The following is a 20,941-nucleotide window of genomic DNA, read 5'->3' on the forward strand; positions in this document are numbered from 1 at the left end:
AAAGTCTTTGAGCTCCTACTCGACAATTCCCTGTTCACTAAGTTAGAGAAGTGTGTGATTGAGCAGGAATATTTGCCTTTCCTTGGCTATATCATCTTGGCCAAGGGATTGGCCATGGATCCTGCCAAACTGAAGGCTGTAATAAACTGGCAGGAGCCCCACTCTCTGAAAGCGGTGCAGCACTTCATTGTGTTGATTAATTACTTTCGCAAGTTCATCCCGCACTTCTCTTTAGTAGCTCCTCTGGTAGCCCTCACCAAAAATAGGAGTTAACCCCAAGTTGATATCGGAGGAGGTCTCCAAGGCCTTTATCTCTGTAAAGTCTCATTTTGCTAGGGCTCCAGAGTTACACCATCCTGATGAGAATAAAACTTTCATATTCGAGGTGGATGCCTCTTCCGTCTGTGCTGGAGCAGTCCTTTACCAGAATGATGCTCAAGGATGCTCAAGGTCGTAAACATCCGTGTTTTTCTTTTCCAAGACCTTCACACCGGCAGAGAGAAACTATTCCATCGGGGATAGGGAGTTACCGGCCATGAAGCTGGCTTTTTCAGAGTGGAGACACCTCCTAGAAGGGGCACATTTCCCTTCCAAGTCTACACCGACCACAAAAATCTGCTGTACTTGCAAACTGTCCAGTGGTTGAATTCTCACCAGGCCAGATGATCCTTATTTTTCTTCCGATTCAGTTTCACCCTTCATTTTCTATTTGGGGAGAGGAATGTCCGCGCCGATGCTCTATCCCATTCGGTTGTCTCTTATGAGGAGGGGGACGAACTTTGGCTTATTGTCCAGTCGGAGAGTCTGCAAATGGTAGCCCCGACTTTGTTGTGCATTTGCTCAAATCTTGTAACAAGACAGTCATCTGGGTAGTCACTAACCATTTCTCCAAGATGGTACACTTAGTTCCTCTTCCATGAGTTCCGTCAACATGGGCCTTGGCTGCGCTTTTTGTGAAGAACATCTTTCGTCTTCAGGGCATGCCTGACCGGGGTCCCCAGTTCACTTCTCGGTTCTGGAGAGAGCTCTGTCAGCTGCTCAGTATTGCGCTTAATCTTTCTTCAGCATACCATCCTGAGACGAACGGGTTGGTGGAGAGGGATAATCAGACTCTGGTTCCATACCTACGGCACTTCGTCTCTACCAGGCATGATGATTGGTCATCTTTGCTGCCTTGGGCAGAGTTTGCTCTTAACAATGCGGTCGCCGATTCTACTGGGCAGACCCTGTTTCTCCTTAATTACGGACAGCATCCGCTTGTTCCCGTTCCCACGCCCGTCTCGTCTTCTGACTCTAGGGTGGTAGACTGGAGAGTGGAGGCTCATGACATCTGGGCCACACACAAGATGCCATCAAGGCCTATAAGGAGAGAATGAAGGTTTCTGCTGATGCACATTGCCATCTTGCTCCTGTCTTCGCTCCCGGCGACTTGGTGTGACTCTCAGCTCATAATATCAAGCTGCGCATAGAGTCCACTAAGTTTTCTCCTTGTTATCTAAGTCCTTTTAAGCACTGGAACAGGTTTATCCAGTGGTATATCGCATGTCCCTTCTGCCGCCCCTGAATATCACTGACACCTTTCACGTGTCCCTCTTGAAACCGGTTCACATGTCGTGGTTTTCTGAACCATCTGCCTAGACATCGGGTTACGTCCTCGGACGACTTTGAGGTGAACGTGATTGTCGGTTCCATGGTGGTACGCAGCAAAAAAAATTATTTAGTAGTTGACTGGAATGGTCATGAGGATAGGACCTGGGAGCTGGTTGAGCTCCCCAGCCTATTACAGCCTTCAAGCGTGGCGAGGCTTGCAGGGAGGGGGGAGCTAGGAGGGGAGTAATGTTAGGTGCCGGGAATCTCCCTCTGCACATGATGGATCCCAAGCCTTGTCTTCTCCTGCATTCTCCCATTCAGTTTCGACCGCAGTGAATGCTGCCCAGCAATGACGTTGGTCTCAGCGTCTTGCTCAGACTCGGGCTGTGCGCTTGGTGTCTGCTGCCTCTCTAGGTTCAGCTATAGTAACTTCCAATTCTCAGCGGCAAGCAGTCACTCCTGAGATTAAGATTAAGTCCAGGTTTCACTCTACTGAACTTTCTCGTGGGTCGACTTCTCGTTGGTGGTTGCCCGTCACATGCTCAGATCCTGGTCCGGTCTGGATTGGCCACTGAGCAAAGTCCTGTCAGATTGACAAAAACTATAAAACTATAAAGGGATCTTTAGCGCACCCGTCTTGCCTTGCGCAGGCATGTACTACGGAGGACAGAGAATGAACTTATTATTATTATTATAATCCAACATTGCAGCCAGCGGGTAAGGAAAGGGTGAATCAAACACCTGAAAACTCCGCCCATATGACCGAACACCAGTCCCACCAAATTCAGGTGACAGGTTCCCTTTAAGGATGGCTTGTTTCACCTGCATGGAGAGCTCCTTTGACCGCATGTTTACTTCACAGCAAAACCTTCCAAATGCAAGCACCATACCTCAAATCAACTCCAGGCCTTTTATCTGCTTAATTGAGAATGACATAACGAAGGGATTGCCCACACCTGTCCATGAAATAGCCTTGGTGTCAATTGTCCAATTACTTTTGGTCCCTTTAAAAACAGGGTGGCACATGTTAATGAGCTGAAACTCCTAAACCCTTCGTCTAATTTTAATGTGGATACCCTCAAATGAAAGCTGAAAGTCTGAACTTCAACTGCATTTGAATTGTTTTGTTTAAAATTCATTGTGGTAATGTCTATAACCAAAATTAGAAAAATGTTGTCTCTGTCCAAATATATATGGACATAACTGTAGTTACACCTACAGATAGCCCCTGCTGATGTGACAGTCTCATGAAAATGTGTCAGTTGATGGATATATACCCTCCTCCTGAGTTCACCTGGTGTGCTTGGCCCTCCCCTGTAATCTTTGTGGGTAAAATATATGGTGGAATATGTACATACTGATGTTAATCTATGTTTTTTTCTGTCAGGCCCCCCCCCTTTACACATGGATGCCTGTGGGATTTGACTATTCCACATATTCTTATTGATAGGGCATCTGTATTTCTAGAGGGCATGTTGTTTTTTATTTTCCCCTTTTTTTATTTTTTTTTCCCCTTGCCCCCCCCCCTCCCGCTATTACCATTCTAGCCTTACTTGATAGGAGTGCGTATTTTCTCAGTGTTTGGAGGTTTGCATCAATAGGATGCCTAGGAATCCATTATCTGTGTTCTCATTAATGACCTTATATATAATCCACACTATAGGGTGCGGAGATTTCCCCACTGGGATCTCCCAAATATGACGGTGGACATGACAGATCCCCACTGGGATCTCCTCAAATATGACGATGGACATGACATATAACAATTGACGTATCCACTAGGACCTCCCAAACATGACGGTGGACATGACATAAAGCAATTTACGTGTCCACTAGGATCTTATAAATATGGCGGTGTATTTGGTACACATTTAAGGGTGCTGACATGATGGCACATCTGTAATTTGTCGCCCATAGGTACTGGGAAATATAGCATATATATCATGGCATCTACCTCACCTTATCCATCCGGACTCTATCAATATGGGGTCAACCACCCACAGTGCAGAGAAAATACATATTGTGGTGTGGCTCTTTGGTGTTTTATGTGGTATCTGCCGGTGATTCTATATGCAGCATGTGACGTAGGGTGCTTGTGTCCTGTCAGCTGATGATTCTGGCTGGAGGTGGATGTGGCACATGTATGTATTTTTTGACTGACACCGGGTGACATCAAACTTGCCGCTCATAATGCGTAGCACACATGTTATGGCATTGGGACTGAATACTATATATCCTGATTCTTTGTACATGGCGCACGCCATGAATGATAGTTTTACTACTCTGACTCCTTAAATATGGCGCCCGCCATAAAAGATAGTTTTGACCACTTGCACTCCTGGAATATGGCGCCCACCAGATATAGCGGTATTGGCACTCGCAACATGGCGGGACTGCCTCTACATTCTTTTTCCCGATGGGTGGACGATAGGAGCGGTGGTGATGGCTGGGGCGCTAGGCGCGGTGTGCAGACTCACGATACCTTGCAGTTACACGGGGCTCCGGTAAAATGGTGGGCGGAAGTGACGCGCTCAATATGGCGGCGGCACTTCCGGTAATGCGCGCGCGCGCTGTTCCGGAACGCTATGGCGTGCCACCCGGCCGACGTTTGGTATGTACGGACATTACTCTAACTAATTAGGGGGGAATCCACCACAGCTGCATACCATGTATCATTATCATAAAAAGGGGGGCTTCTCGGTCAGCGGGTCAGGACTCATCTAAGCTGTAGACACAGACACAGCCAAACATCTTGGAACTTTTCTGGGATTTCCCAGCCACTGCGGGACCCGTGATACGGACTTATACAGACTTGTATGCACTTTTTGATCGTCCTATTTAGGACTCCTGAGGGGACCCATTGGCACCTCTTTTGATCATATAACTCCCCTGATGATGCTCCCCCATCGGAGTTGAAACGCGTAGGGAGAAGAGAGACATTTTAGGGCTGCATTTGGGTTGGTGGATTCCCATAGCAGGGCTCACTCGGGGCCTGTCCTTGTCAGGACAGGAGCTTTTCCAAGGGTTTACAGGGAAGACAGTGGCAGTGTATATTTCCCTACCCTTGGCCCTTAGCATCTGGGAGCACCACCCCCATGGATTTTGAGGGATTTATTCCATATGTCCGTCTGAATTGGTAAGACCGATCCAATTTTTTATTTTGAGCACTGGTTCACTTGAGCACTTTTTGTGTTTTTTCATGTATGTGTCTTGTTTAGGATCCAAATTTTTTAATCATATTTATTAAAGGTTATGTTTTAGTTTAGTGGATATCCTCCAGAGCTATTCCTGCATTTTTCCTGAGGGTATAGACGAGGCTAGTTTGTTGCACAGGCCTTAGCTTTTTCTATAGAGCTCAGGTTGGCAGTGTTCTTGCCTCTTTTTAGTTGGGTTTGGCAGATGATGCAAATTACAGTTGCTTTGTCTGCAGAAATTTCAGAAAAAAGCTGCCATACAGGGGAACAATGCACCCTTGGTCTTCTTGCTGCACTATCTGTACTATGATTGTTGGCTGTATTGTTTGGATTTCAAATAATGATGATTACTGGGTTGTTAGATACACGATACAAGAGTAAATTTTGCTATAAAATTTAAAATGGAAATCGCATGCTGGAGTATCAAAACACGCTGTAGACAATCTTAAGAGTGATATTTCCCAAGACAGCAGTGAGGCACACAGTAGGCATCGAAGATATAGACTTCCAACCCTGTTAACGTCGAGTCATCAACACAAAAACATTAGCAACAGCAGTGTACGGGGCAGATGCAGCACAGTGGCTTAGTGGTTAGCACTGCAGACTTGCAGCACTTGGGTCCTGGGAGAAAACCCCACCAAGGACAACATCTGCGAGGAGTTTATATGTTCTCCCCGTGTTTGTGTGGGTTTCCTCGGGGTATTTGGGAAACCAAAGATATACTTATAGGAAAATTAGACTCCACATGCACCAATGGGAACAGTGCCGAAAATGTTTTCAGGTATTATAGATGCTTAGTGTTATGAACCATTATACCTTTGTGAATACATTCTCATGATAAAACAAATATTAACAAATTTGAGTTCATTATTTCTTTGCATCATTAAGTAATTTCATAACCATTTTCTTTTCTCTTCACAGACTTTTCATGCCAAACCTAGTGCCTTTAAAAATTCCAGATGGAGAAAAAGTGGATTTTGATGTAAGTGCATTAGTTTACATACTTTTAACTAATATTTAACAATTACATATTTATGAGTTTATAAAGCCATATGTACTATAACCACATTTTTCTACACAAAGACACCAGGCAAAATTTCTGTATCTTAATGCTTTTTTCTAATAGGGTGGGCCATATACCAGGCCACATTTCAGAAGCTAAATTTTTTGTGCTAATTGTGTGGTCCAGCCAGGAGTTTACATTTCAGAATCTAAAACCGTTCTGCTAATATTGTGGTCCAGCCAGAAGTCCACATTTCAGAATCTAAAACGTTTGTACTAACAGTATGGGCAAGACACCGTGTCACATTTACAATTCTAAATCCTTCCTGCTAATAGTGTGCGCCATACACCAGGCCACATTTCAGAATCTAAACCTTTTCTGCTAATAGTATGGGCAATACACAGTTCCACATTTCAGAATAAAAATTGTTTGTGCTAAAGTGTGGTTCAACCAGGAGTCCACATATATGAACCTAAACCCTTTCTATTAATAGTGTGACCATACAACAAGCCACATTTCAGAATCTAAATTGTTTGTAGTAATCATCTGGTCCAGTCAAGAGTCCACATTTCAGAATCTAAATCTATGTACTAATAGTGTGGGTTAGACACCAGGCCATATTTCAGAATCTAAATCGTTTGTGCTAATAGTGTGGTACAGCCAGGAGTCTACATATCTGAATCTAAATCCTTTTTTGCTAATATTGTGGCCCATACAACAAGCCATATTTCAGAATCTAAATCATTTGTGATAATAATGTGGGCCACACACTAGGCCACATTTCAGAATCTAAACCTTTTCTACTAATACTGTAGTTTGGTTCCACCAGGAGTCCACATATCTGAACCAAAATCCTTTATTTTAATAGTGGGGGCTATACATCAAGCCACATTTCAACATCTAAATCATTTGTGCTAATAGTGTAGGCCATACACCAGGCCACATTTTGAAATATAATCCCTTTCTGCTAATAGTGTGGGCCATTCACCAGGTCACATTTCATAATGTAAATCATTGTTAATAATATTGTGGTCCATCCAGGAGTCAACATTTCAGAATCTTAATCATTTCTGCTAAATGTGTGGGTCAGACACCAGGCCACATTTTAGAATCTAATTTCTTTTTGCTAATAGAGTGGGTTAAACACCAGGTCACATTTCAGAATCTTAATCCTTTCTTTTTATTGGGTGGACCATGCACCAGGCCACATTTCAGCATCTAAATCATTTGTGCTGTTAGTGTGGGTAAGACCCCAGACCACATTTCAGAATCTAAATAAATTAAACAGAGCAATATTCAACGTATACAATGTCAGAAATTATTTTGACAGAAAAACTCCCATAAACATGGAAAATTTGAACAATTGGAGTCGTGAGAACTGTCTTTAAAGTATATAAAAAATAGTTTATTTGTACATAGAAATAAGTATAGATAGCAACAAAATCACTAAAATCTTAGGTACACAAATATTATATAGGTAGCATTAGATGTGAAGGACACAGGGCAAAGAATGGGGGGTCTGGAATACAATACTACAATATAACAATGTATCCCCAAATCCTGGCCCTCCTCAACACATCCATGGAGCACTATGGAACGCACGCTCCGTCTGCAACAAACTGCCATTTATCCATGACCTCTTCATCACCAACAAACTCTCCTTCCTTGGCATCACTCAAACCTGGATCACCCCCTCTCGCTCAACCTCTCCAGCTGCACTTTCTTATGGCGGATTCCACCTCTCTCTCACCCCTCGCCCCAGTACCAAACGTGGTGGAGGAGTTGGCTTGCTCCTGTTCGACACCTGCTCCTTTACTACCACCCTCCGCTACTCTTCCCTCATTTGAGGTGCACTCCGTCTGCATCTATACCCCCTCCAATCTCCAGCTGGCTGTCATCTACCGCACCCCATAACTAGCCATCTCCACCTTTCTTGACCACTTCACCACCTGGCTACTTCATTTCCTCTCTGCTGACATCCACACTATCATCCTGGGAGACTTCAATATCCCCATTGATACTTTCACCTCAGTTGCCTCTAAACTTTTATCTTCGGCCTCACAAAATGATCCTCTGCAGTCACTCACAAAGATAGTCACACACTAGACCTTATCTTTACCAGCATCTGTTCCCTTACTAATCTCACTAACTCACCCCTCCCCCTGTCTGACCACAACCTACTGACATTCTCTTCCATCTCCTCTTCTAGTGCGCAACCCCCACTCCACATACTCACTCACCCTAAACACAAGTCGTATTAAAGACATTTTACCACTATCATGAAGTACAATATGTTGCAAGAAAACAGTCTCAGAATCACCAGGATCCATGGAAGCGTTCCAGAGTTATTACCTCATAAAGGGACAGTGGTTAGAATTGTAAAAATTGTCCCGATCATTAACGTACAAACCACCCTTGGAGGTAAAGGGGCTAAGATTAAAGATAGAAGTAGCATAGAGTAATAGCAGGATTAGAATAGAAGGAGCACATTAGTGATAGAGCCTAGGATAGATAATAGTATTAGTTTAGGCACAGGCAGAAAGGTGTTATTCAGAATGGAGGAGTTGGAGCAAAGCAGCACAGAGCAGGGAGATATAGGAAGGGGACTTCCTGTTTGGAAGCAGACTCTGGGGCAGCCTGCCTAAGTTCAGGTTGCATGCAGTTCAGAAGACAGGTACAGGCTGTGGGGGTAAAGCTGCAGATAACAGTAAGGGACCCCAGGTTGGAGAATAGTACAGTCGGGCACCAGCTCAACATGTGCAAGTTGCCCGGGCATTCACTGACTGTTGCTTAATAGACTTACCCACGACTAACACCCCGTGCCACCTTGTTATAATAGTGTGAGCCAGTCACCAGGCCACATTTCTGAATTTAAAACCTTTCTGTTAATTGTGTGGAACATATACCTGGCCGCATTTCAGAATCTAAATCTTTTGTGCATCTAGTGAGGTCCAGCCAGGAGTTTACATATTCATTTCAGAATCCAAATCATTTATGATAATAATGTAAGCCAGACACAAGGCCACATTTCAGAATCTAAACCCTTTCTGCTAATTTTGTGGTCCAGCCAGAAGTCCACATTTCAGAATCTAAATTGTTTGTGCTAATAGTGTGGGCCAAACACCAGGCCACTTTTCTGATTCTAAATCCTTTCTTGCAATAGTATGGGCTATATACCAGGCCACATTTCAGAATCTAATTTTTTTGTGGTAATAGTGTGAGCCAGGCACCAGGCCACATTTCATAATCTAAATCACTTGTGCCAATAGTGTGGTACAGCCTGGAATCCATATTTCAGAATCAAAATCCTTTCTGCTAATAGTGTGGGCCATACAGCAGGCCACATTTCAGAATCTAAATAGTTTGTGCTAAGAGTGTGATCTCGATACCAGGCCACATTTCAGAACCTAAATAACAGAAAAACTTACTGAAACATCAAAAACTACCAAAAAAGCAACTTACATATCAAAATGTGAAAATGGTTGCACTCAATCGTGTATAAGCATGTCAATGTGAAATACATGAAGATTGAATAGCAAAATTGCTTTTGAAATTTAGAAAGAATTTGAGATGCTTAGCACAAAATTTTGTGCTAAGTGTCTCATGTATATTTTTCTAAATTTCAAAAGCCATTTTGCTATTCAAACTTCATGTATTTCACATTGACATGCTTAGACATGATTGAGTGCAAAAAACAACCACAGCCAATATATGGACACACCCAGAGAAAGTGAACACGACAAGGATATAAAAGAATGCCTTTATTATATCTGATTGGCAAGAAAATTAGTACAACAAATGTGCGCATAAAAACGAGGATATAGTTACATAATTAATTAAAAAATATAAAAGAATATATATAGAAGCTGACCCAATTATATATATATAGATACAAAATCTAGGTTGGTGAGGCCCCCAAGACAAATATATAACAATTATAAAAGAAAAAAAGGCTCGGTAATATTCATCAGTAAGATGGAAAAAGATGTGCAGTTGCGATATATAAAGTGCAGGATCTCAGATATTTAAAGGTATATATATTAGCCTCATATAATAATGCCTCATATCTGCCTTAATCTGTGGTATAAAATTAAAAAACTATAGTGCAAAAGAAAAAATATATATACACTAATGTATACAGGCCTAATTAGTGTGCAACAAAAAAATGCTTCAATGTATAATGACCAATATAAAGTGCACTGCGCAAAATATCAATATAAAAACCAGTGTAAAATAACAAAGTAAAAAAATATATATATACTGTGCAAATATGGCTATATCAAGAGATATTAATATATAGAGCCAATACCACAAGGCTAGTGCAAAAAGGGAAAAAGAATTACTGTGCAAATATAGCAGTTGAAGGCCCAGTATATATGGGAAAAATCTATGTCAAACAATCAAGTTCCGCATAATTTGTGCAAATATCGCAAAAAAGTGCCAAGATGGCACCAATACCGCAGCACCTGATGTGCACAAGTGCCTTAATTGTGCTATGCACCACCCTATGCAGCGAGCTCCACAGTGAAGACAAGAGGAGTCCAGCAGCAAGGTAATCACTGTATATCACAAAAAGAAGGGGGAAGCCCAAAATATACCTGTGAAGGAGGGTCAGCCACGTCCCGTTATGCGCACCCCGACGCGCGTTTCGGAACTAAGTCCTTCGTCAGGGGGTACGCATAACGGGACGTGGCTGACCCTCCTTCACAGGTATATTTTGGGCTTATATTGGCTGTGGTTGTTTTATCCTATAAAGTGGTTTTTCCACAACCTTTTCCACAGAGTACTTAAATCACTGGGATATGGTATATACTATTTCTTCATTACGGAGTTTGTGACTATTGATTTATAGTGATTGTTATCTCTGTGGTTGTGTCTAATGATTGAGTGCAACCATTTTCGCATTCTGACATTTCAGAACCTAATATCTTTCTGCTAATAGTGTCGGTCATAAACCGGGTAACATTTAATAAGCTAAGTCGTTTGTGATAATAATGTGGGCCATACATCAGGCAACATTTCATAATCTAAATTGTTTTTGATAATACTGTCGTTCAGCTAGGAGTCGACATTTCAGAATCTCAATCCTTTCTGTTAATTTTGTGGACCATGTACCAGGCCGCATTTCAGAATCTAATTCATTTGGGCAAACAGTGTGGACCAGCCAGAAGTTTACATATCTGAACCTAAATCCTTTCTACTAATATTGTGGGCAATGCAACAAGCTACGTTTCAGAATCTAAACTGTTTGTGCTAATAGTGTGGGCCAAACTCTAAGCCACATTTCAAAGTCTTAATACTTCCTGCTAATAGTGTAGGCCCAACACCAGGCCACATTTCAGAATCTAAATGGTTTCTGCTAATAGTGTGGCCCCTCAGTAGTCCGCAATTCCCAATCTAAATAATTTAGCTAACAATGTGAGCCATTCACAAGACCACATTTCAGAGTCTAACCCTTTCTACTAATAGTCTGGGCCATACATCAGGCCATATTTCAGAATCTAAATTGTTTGAACGCATGCGTACGCATGTTCTTTGTACACTTGCGTTCCCATAGACATAAATGCATTGTTTTGGCACTCCATCTGCAATCATCCGCATGGCATGCGGATGACTGCGCATAAGTGACGCCTCAAAAAATGCAACATGTGGACGCATGCAACATGTTGATGCATGTGTACGCAAACGCATGCCAATGCATGCAAATGCATGTCCCTGTGTGTGCCATGTTAAAGATAGGTGCGCATGACGCATGCGGATGATACGCTGTGCACAGAGACGCAAATGTGAAACCACCCTAAGTGTGATTACAAACACAGCAGACATTGTGGGGAAAAAAGGAAACAGCTGAGCGGAGTATGACTAGAGATGAGCGAAATTGATTGGCTGCATGTGTCATGGCTATGTGACTATGGCTATGTGTTGTGACTTGTCACACAGCTGTGACACATGCAGCTGTGGAGTCGAACAGCTGATTAGCTGGTGCGATCCAGGAAGCAGGGTTCCCTCTGCAGCTTATTTGGTAAGCGCTATAGCTTGCCGAATAAGCCCTGACCCAATCAAATTCGCTCATCTAAGTATGATTACAACAGCTTCAGGTTTATACTAATGGCAGTCAGTGAGGGAGGAGGGGGATAAGTTGAGCTGAGTGTTATTATAAATTGCTCTGTAATTACAGCTCTCCTTTCACAGCACTGTTAGCTCAGATATATCTCCCTTCCCTCCACTAACTGGCATGAAATGAAAGCTGAAGATGTTTTATAATCCTATTTTTTGCTTTTCTGTACTCTACATAGTAGGTACTAAGATCAGAGCTGAGAACATTAATGTCTGTCATTGCATTTCTCATAGGAGAAGACAAGTTTTTCTGATGTTCCGTAATTTTTTCCTTTTTGTAACGTTTCCTACTTATGATTGGTTAACTTCATGCAGTGGAAAAGGTACACACCCTCAGAGAAGAATTTCTGGTAATGCCATGTTGGATTATTATAATTTAGAAATTAAACTCTACAAAAGCTAATAACTGCAATAGAGAAAAAAAAATAAGTTTTCTTCAGCTCTGCAACCACTATTTCATTGTATTGTCAGTTTAACATGCTAAAACTGGTGAAAGGTTCTCTTTACATGCTAATTTATAACTAGAACCAAATTTGTCAATTTAAATTACAGGATATCCACAGGAAACGTATGGAAAAGGATTTAACAGAACTTCAAACACTTATTGAAGCTCATTTCGAGAGTCGCAAGAAAGAGGAAGAAGAACTTTTGGCTTTAACTGAGAGAATGGTAAGGATTACAGATGGGCAATTCATTTAAAATTAAAATACATTTTCTGTGAATCTTAATACTGAAATTTCACTATTTTCACAGAAGAGAGAGAGGGAACACTGAAAGCAGCACGCACAATCAGACTAGGCTTCTTTGTGTCCCTAGGTGGAAAGTGTGATGTGCTCTGACCTCTTATCCCCACACTATAAATGTTAGCCATCCCCCATATTTTCTACTACCCATGTGGCTACGCTTGACCATGTAGTAACTAGCACCGGATGCCATCAAGCACATGTCAGCTGAATCACGATCTACCTGCGGCTGTTAAAATGTTGAATACCACTGTCAACCTCTGACAGCGACATTAAACATGCATGTTCCGGAAGCGCGTTACTAATCCTGCCCATCAGCGTCCGTGTCACATGACTGCGGCTCACCGATGGGTTGGCATGACAACCTTGGGTTTGCAGCAGCCCTCTGTGGTTGTCATTGCTGGAATGCTATGAGCGCCGCCCAGTGGTCAGCGCTCATAGCATATGATCATTTTAGTTAAATAGAGTAGCTTCTAGTCTCCCGTGGAGACTATTGAAGCAAGTATAAAGTTAAAAAAGTTTTTAAAAATATTAAACAAATAAAAAATAGGAGTTCTAATAACCCTACATGCATCCAATTCAAAATAAAACAATTAAAAAAATACACATATTTGGTATCGCCCCTTTCAGAATCACCCGATCGATTAATAAATAAAAAGAATCGATAAACGGCGTAAAGAGAATAAAAATTCTATATGCCAAAATTACGTTTTCTTGGTTGCCGAAAAAAATTGCATTAAAATGCAGTAACGGGCAATGAAAAGATTTTCTCTACACTAATATGGTATCAATAAAAACATCAGCTCGGTGCATAAAAAAAAAAGCCCTCGCCCAGCCCCAGATACCCGAGATGCTACAGGTCTCAGAAAAGAAAATGGCGACTTTTTTTTTTTACCACTTAAGTAAAAAAGAACCTTTACATGTTTGTTATTGTAGTGCAGCCAGGTTGGTTCAGCGTGCCAGGCAGTGACCACAGGAAAACTTCATAGCAAACGTGTTTTAATGTCCACACTCACACAGTACAGCACACGTTATCCTCCGGATCGCAGATGGGAAACAAAACAGTCCATGGGAGTCCAATTGCCCAGCGCGAAGACACCACCGTGTAATGCTACGGGTGCCAGGAGTTTGCTCTGCTGGCTCTGTGTTAACTCACACAGGCTGAGCTCCTGCAGAGCCGACTGCTCCGCGAGTTGCAAACTCCAAACTGACACTTTTGCAGGGTTTTTTCTAACCTAAAATCTGTGGCCATGGGCCACTTATAAGACCCGTCCTGGAGGAAAGGGACCAGCCCCACTACCTTCCTGACATCTGTTTAAAAAATAAAAGCCCATAACGGGTTTTCCTGAACAATGCCTTGGTCACATAACTTGAACAGTTCCACACTTAATTTTACTTTGCCTTGTGACTCACAGGCGTTCTTCTGTGAATTACAAGGCACTCCAGCGGGTCTAATAGGACTCCGTCTGCATCCTGGGGGATATATCGACCATTGCATATGATCCCCCTCACTGCTTCATATATTCCCCCACCCCATTCAAACTTGTGGGGTTGAACACTTGTCACTAGTGATGATCAAACACTAAAATGCTCGGGTACTCGTTGCTCGGGTTGAACAATTTGTAATACTCAGTTACTCGGACAGAACAACGAGCCCAATTTAAGTCTACTGGAGACCCGAACTTTTTTACCCCGATTCCACCCGGGGGTCCCTTTTAAGGTCTAAAACAATCTGAAAATGATGGAAACACTGCTCAAATGACACAGGAACATCATTACAAATGTCCCTGGAAGTATTTCTGACTCGTAGGTCACAGCTGTAAACAATGTTGAGTTTCATGCCATTTTAACAGGCGCACCAAAAAACATACAAAACCGAAACCCAAATGGATTTCGCTGGGAAATATGTTAAGGGAGATCCTTTCTGGGGTAATGACTTGAATATAAGGCCACATAATTAACCCCAAACAAGAATTTTCCTCCACCACTTGGGCTATGTTCACACGCAGCGTTTTTGATGCATTTTTCAACTTTAGCATTGCTTTCATTCACGACAAATGCATACACTAGGTGATGTCATTATAACACAAAAAACCCAAATTGAAAGATATTTTATCAAGTTTCTCCACCATGCTCACACCCCAGTGGGGGAGCTTCCCAGGGAGATAACAACTTACTAATACCAAAAGGACACTCCAAACAATTGGCAGCATAGAGAGACAAACGGAGTTAATGTCCATAAAAAGTAACAAATTTTATTGGTAAACAACTGTAACCATATAAATATACATTTCATATATCATAATACATAGAATTACATACAGAACAAAGAGGGGTGGAGGTAGCAGAGATGGAAGAAACACAGCCTGGATCCTCCTGAATGCCATATATTTCTATTTAAAGTGCATAGTGCTAATCAAAAATAGGCATAGGACTAGTAGTTTACATATTGTCAAGAGGTAGTGTACCAGTCACTCGTAAGTAAAAGGAGCCCTGCGCACAGGCTCAACTGCTGGCATTAGAGTCAATCATAAAGACAAAAAATCCAAAATTGAGGGTAAATAAAGAACCCACACTAGTCCTGACGAAGCTGACGCGAAACGCGCGTTGGGGCCACAGCGTGGAGATCCTGTCTGCCAGCACCTGGGTAAGGACTAGTGTGGGTTCTTTATTTCCCCTCAATTTTGGATTAAAAAAAATTTAATTGGTATTTTTTTAACTTCTCATTGGAAGGTGGGAGACGCAAGAAACGATAGGTGAACTCTGAAGAGACCTCAAACACCCCTTTGCAAGCAATAACGTGGCTTTTGCATCATGGAATAAGTTCACCCTCGTGTTCTAGTGGTGGTGTCAGAAGAGATGTGGAGGATGTCCTCCTATGAATGTTTTCCCAATTTAAAGGAACAGGTCTCCTATACTTGGAATGCCCATACACTAAGTGCATGGGCTAACAAACATTTCCCCATGGGGGTACATTTAAAAAAAAAAGTGTTTACGGGCATCATACACAAAGTGCAAAAAACTAGAGTGGCTGTAGCATCACTAAATACATTCACCCTCGTGTTCTAGTGGTGGTGTCTGAAGAGACATGGAGGATGTCCTCCTATGAATCTTTTCCCAATTTAAAGGAGCGGGTGTCCTATACTTGGAATGCCTAAACTGTTGTGAATTCTGCTTTTGGGCTCCGTCTGGTGGTAGTAGATGGTAATGCAGTTGTCCCTGGGCTGCAGTCTTAGACAGGTGTATCTGCTAATTGCAGTTTTGACTGGGGTATTTAGGTTTGCAGGACTCATTAGTCCTTGCCAGTTGTCAATGTTTTTTGGGATATGATGGATCTCTGTCTGGCTTCCCCTGCTTGGCTGCCATTTCAGCAAAGATAAGTGTCTGTTTCTTTTTCTGTGGCACACAGGCTGTGTGCTAGTTTTTTGATTGTATTCCTGCTCTGAATGTAGGATTCGCTGGAGTTGCAGATATACGCTCCCACATCTTTAGTTAGATGGAGGAAGTTTTTGTATATTCTGCTGTGGATATTTTTTGAAGGGTTTTAATACTGACCGCACAGAACTCTGTCTTATCCTGTCCTATTTTAGCTAATGTGGCCTCTTGTGCTAAATCCTGTTTTTCTGCCTGTGTATGTTTTTCCTCTCCGACTCACCGCCAATATTTGTGGGGGGCTGTCTATCCTTTGGGGTTCTGCTCTGAGGCAAGATAGTATTCCTATTTCCATCTTTAGGGGTATTTAGTCCTCCGTCTGTGACGAGGTGTCTAGGATTTGTTATGTACACCCCACGACTACTTCTAGTTGCGGTGTTAAGATCAGGATTTGCCGTCAGTATAGTGACCACCTACTCCAGTGAAAGTTTTCATGCTGCTCCAAGGTCACCGGATCATAACACTAAACACTAAGTGCATGGGCTGACAAACATTTCCCCAAACATTCCATTCCTTGTGACATTACCCCATGCCTCTGGGCCATAGCGATAGGAGGGTCTGAGAAAACTGTCCCAGAACTTTGCCAGTGTTGCCCTGCCACTGATGAATTGGAGTTGTGTCTCCCGCCTGTACTCCTTGGTTGTCCAATGCACTGTGATGTCTGCTGCCAGCTTTTTCGGATGGGGATTTTTTAATAATTCCCCAACAATTGCTCTCTGGTACTGCTCCATTTTGGTACTCCTGTCTGCCTCTGGAACAAGAGATTGAAAGTTCTCCTTGTAGCATGGGTCTAAAAGTGTCACTACCCAGTGATGACTGTCACCCAAAATGGGTGGAATCTGACCTGAATAATGACAGCCTTGTTGATGCTGGTATTCAACAACTGACCTCTTCTACTCACAAATTCTTTCCAACATCTGCAGTGTAGAGTTCTAACACGTGGGAACATCACACACCAGTCGGTGAGCCGGAAGTTGCAATCGCTGCTGAAGCTGTTGTGAATTCTGCTCTTGGGCTCCTTCCGGTGGTTATGAGTGGTAGTGCTGCTGTCTTTGGATCGCAGCATTCATCAGGTGGGTCCACTTATTGCAATTTGGTCTGGGCTATTTAGTCTGGCTTGATTCTTTAGTCAGTGCCAGTCATCCATTGTTTTTGGAGGATTCACATCTCTGACTGGTCTCTCCTGTTTTGCAGTCCATGTCTACAAAGATAAGTTCTGGCTTTGTTTTTGCAGTTAACATGCTGTGGGCTTAATAGTTCAGTGCTTTTTCTTGTTTAGTCTTTTCCAGCTTTGTCTGTGTAAGGATTCCGTCAGCCTTGCTGGAATCTCTGGAGATGCAGATATACCCTTCATGTCTTTAGTCAGATGTGGAGTTTTTGTATTTTCTGTGGTGGATATTTTCTAGTGTTTTAATACTGAACGCATAGTACTCTGTCCTATTCTTTCTATTTAGCTAGAGTGGCCTCCTTTGCTAAATTCTGATTTCAGTCTGCGTATGTAATTTCCCTCTCCTCTCACAGTCAATATTTGTGGGGGGCTGTCTTTCCTTTGGGGACTTTCTCTGAGGCAAGATAGTTTTCCGTTTCTATCTTTAGGGGTATTTAGTCCTCAGGCTGTGTCGAGGTGTCTAGGGAGCGTTAGGTACATCCCACGGCTACATCTAGTTGTGTTGTTAAGTTCAGGGTCTGCGTTCAGTACAGGTACCACCTTCTCCAGAGTACGTCTCATGCTGCCCCTAGGCCACCAGATCATAACAGTATAACTGGCGAACAATGAGTTAAACGCATCTCAGAAGAAGGGAAGAAAAGTGCTGAGCCATTTTTTTTTCTGTAGTCTGTTGTGTCTTTTCTTTCCTCTTTTCCTCTGGGTGGTTCAGGAGTTCGGCGCTGGCATGGATGTTCAGGAATTGGCGTCTCGTGTGGACCAACTTGCTGCTAGAGTACAGGGTATTTCCGATTATATCGTTCAGACTCCTGTTTTAGAGCCTAGAATTCCAACTCCTGATTTGTTTTTTGGGGACAGGTCCAAATTTTTGAGCTTTAAAAATAACTGTAAACTGTTTTTTGCTCTGAAACCCCGTTCCTCTGGTGATCCCATTCAGCAGATTAAAATTGTTATTTCCCTGCTGCGTGGTGATGCACAGGATTGGGCGTTTTCCCTGGAGTCTGGAAATCCGGCTTTGCTTGATTTAGACACCTTTTTTCAGGCGCTGGGGTTATTGTATGATGAACCTAATTCAGTGGATCATGCAGAGAAGACCTGGTTGGCCCTGTGTCAGGGTCAAGAAGCGGCAGAATCGTATTGCCAGAAATTTAGAAAATGGTCTGTGCTGACTAAATGGAATGAGGATGCCTTGGCGGCAATTTTCAGAAAGGGTCTTTCTGAATCCGTTAAAGATGTTATGGTGGGGTTCCCCACGCCTGCTGGTCTGAGTGATTCTATGTCTTTGGCCTTTCAGATTGGTCGGCGCTTGCGCGAGCGCAGAGTTGTGCATACTGTGGCGCTGTCCTCCGAGCGGAGTCCTGAGCCTATGCAGTGTGATAGGACTGTGTCTAGAGCTGAACGACAAGGATTCAGGCGTCAGAATAGGTGGTGTTTTTACTGCGGCGATTCTGCTCATGTTATTTCTGATTGCCCTAAGCGTACAAAGAGAATCGCTGATTCTGTTACCATCAGTACTGTACAGCCTAAATTTCTGTTATCTGTGACCTTGATCTGCTCATTATCATCATTTTCTGTCATGGCATTTGTGGATTCAGGCGCCGCTTTGAATTTAATGGACTTAGAATTTGGCAGACGTTGTGGTTTTCCCTTGCAGCCTTTGCAGAACCCTATTCCTTTAAGGGGCATTGATGCTACACGGTTGGCAAAAAATAAACCTCAGTTTTGGACACAGCTGACCATGTGCATGGTGCCAGCTCATCAGGAAGATTGTCGTTTTCTGGTATTGCATAATTTGCATGATGATATTGTGCTGGGTTTTCCATGGTTACATGTACATAATCCTGTGTTGGATTGGAAGTCCATGTCTGTGACTAGTTGGGGTTGTCAGGGGGTTCATAATGATGTTCCTTTGATGTCAATTTCCTCTTCCCCCTCTTCTGAAATTCCTGAGTTTTTGTCAGATTTCCAGGATGTATTTGAGGAGCCCAAGTCCAGTTCCCTTCCACCGCATAGGGACTGTGATTGTGCTATTGACTTGATTCCAGGTTGTAAGTTCCCTAAGGGCCGTCTTTTCAATCTGTCTGTGCCAGAACATGCTGCCATGCGGAGCTATATTAAGGAGTCTTTGGAGAAAGGGCATATTCTACCATCTTCTTCACCATTGGGAGCAGTTTTTTTCTTTGTTGCCAAGAAGGATGGCTCCTTGAGACCTTGTATTGATTATCGCCTCTTGAATAAGATCACGGTCAAATTTCAATACCCTTTGCCTTTGCTTTCTGATTTGTTTGCTAGGATTAAGGGGGCTAGTTGGTTCACTAAGATTGACCTTCGAGGGGCATATAATCTTGTTCGTATTAAGCAGGGCGACGGATGGAAAACTGCATTTAATACGCCCGAAGGCCATTTTGAATATCTTGTGATGCCATTCGGGCTCTCTAATGCTCCATCTGTGTTCCAGTCCTTCATGCATGATATCTTTCGGAGTTATCTTGATAAATTCATGATTGTATATTTGGATGATATTTTGATTTTTTCCGATGATTGGGAGTCTCATGTGAAACAGGTCAGGATGGTATTTCAGATCCTTCGTGATAACTAGTGTTGAGCGATACCTTCCGATATCGGAAAGTATCGGTATCGGTTTGGATCGGCCGATATTCAAAAAATATCGGATATCGCCGATACCGATACGCGATCCCAATGCAAGTCAATGGGACCAAAATATCGGAATTAAAATAAACCCTTTCTTTCCTTGTAGGTTCATTCTACATGAAGGAAAACAACTAAGAATAATGTAGGATGTATTGGGGGAGGTGGCGGAGACATTAAAGGCAATGAGGATTAGCCCAATCAAATAGAATAGCATGATTTTTTTTTTTTTTTAAAGACGTTCGGATTGAAAAAGATATTGACTATGTAAATTTTTTTTTATTTTGTCAGATATTGATGTTTCACTATTCCACGACCTTCCCCTTCTTTTTTTTCCTTTTCCCACACTTTCATCTTCATCATCATCAGCATCTTTGACATCAACTTCTTCACCTTATTCATCTTCTTCTTCATCTTCTACCTATTTTTTTTTTTTATTACATAAAACATCAGCCACCTTGTACAAATGCAGCAGTACTGCTGTACAAGGGGGCTGTTATACATAGAAACACCTGGGGGTGGGGGCCAGGCTCCCTTCAATTTCAGTTCATGTGCCTGCGTGGCGTTTGCAGGTCACGTTGCAAGCTACACAGCAGGGGAACAGCTGGCGTTGCTGAACCCCACTGACACATTGACTGGTGTTTTTCTCTGTGCAGATCGCATGTCCGGGCAAAAACTGGCGGTGTTAGAGCCCAGGGTCAGCAGGAGGAGGAGAGGAGCAAAGTGTAGGCCGAAGCCTGCACTGGTGGCAGCTTTTGGTCGGTTGTGCCAGCGTGGCTTGTGCTGGACACGATGCCGGCTACACAGCGGGGGAACAGCTGGCGGTGCTGAACCCCACTAACACATTGGCTGGTGTTTTTCTCTGTGCAGCTAGCATTTCCGGGCAAAAACTAGCGGTGTTTGAGCCCAGGGTCAGCAGGAGGAGGAGAGGAGCAAAGTGTAGGCCGAAGCCTGCACTGGTGGCAGCTTTTGGTCGGTTGTGCCAGCGTGGCTTTTGCTGGACACGATGCCGGCTACACAGCGGGGAAACAGCTGGCGGTGCTGAACC

General features: G+C 42.9%; 1 protein-coding gene across 1 annotated transcript in view; it reads left to right on the forward strand.

Moving 5' to 3' along the window:
• The window catches only part of LOC138680613 (troponin T, cardiac muscle isoforms-like), a 302,991-nt gene that overhangs the window by 108,591 nt on the left and 173,459 nt on the right, over positions 1 to 20,941 (forward strand). The window contains exons 4-5 of the mRNA XM_069767943.1: positions 5,706 to 5,766; positions 12,457 to 12,573. Coding sequence (XP_069624044.1) covers positions 5,706 to 5,766; positions 12,457 to 12,573 — 178 coding nt within the window. The remainder of the gene's footprint in view (positions 1 to 5,705; positions 5,767 to 12,456; positions 12,574 to 20,941) is intronic.

The sequence above is a fragment of the Ranitomeya imitator genome, chromosome 5 (genome assembly GCF_032444005.1).
Source record: "Ranitomeya imitator isolate aRanImi1 chromosome 5, aRanImi1.pri, whole genome shotgun sequence".
Taxonomy (NCBI): Eukaryota; Metazoa; Chordata; class Amphibia; order Anura; family Dendrobatidae; genus Ranitomeya; species Ranitomeya imitator.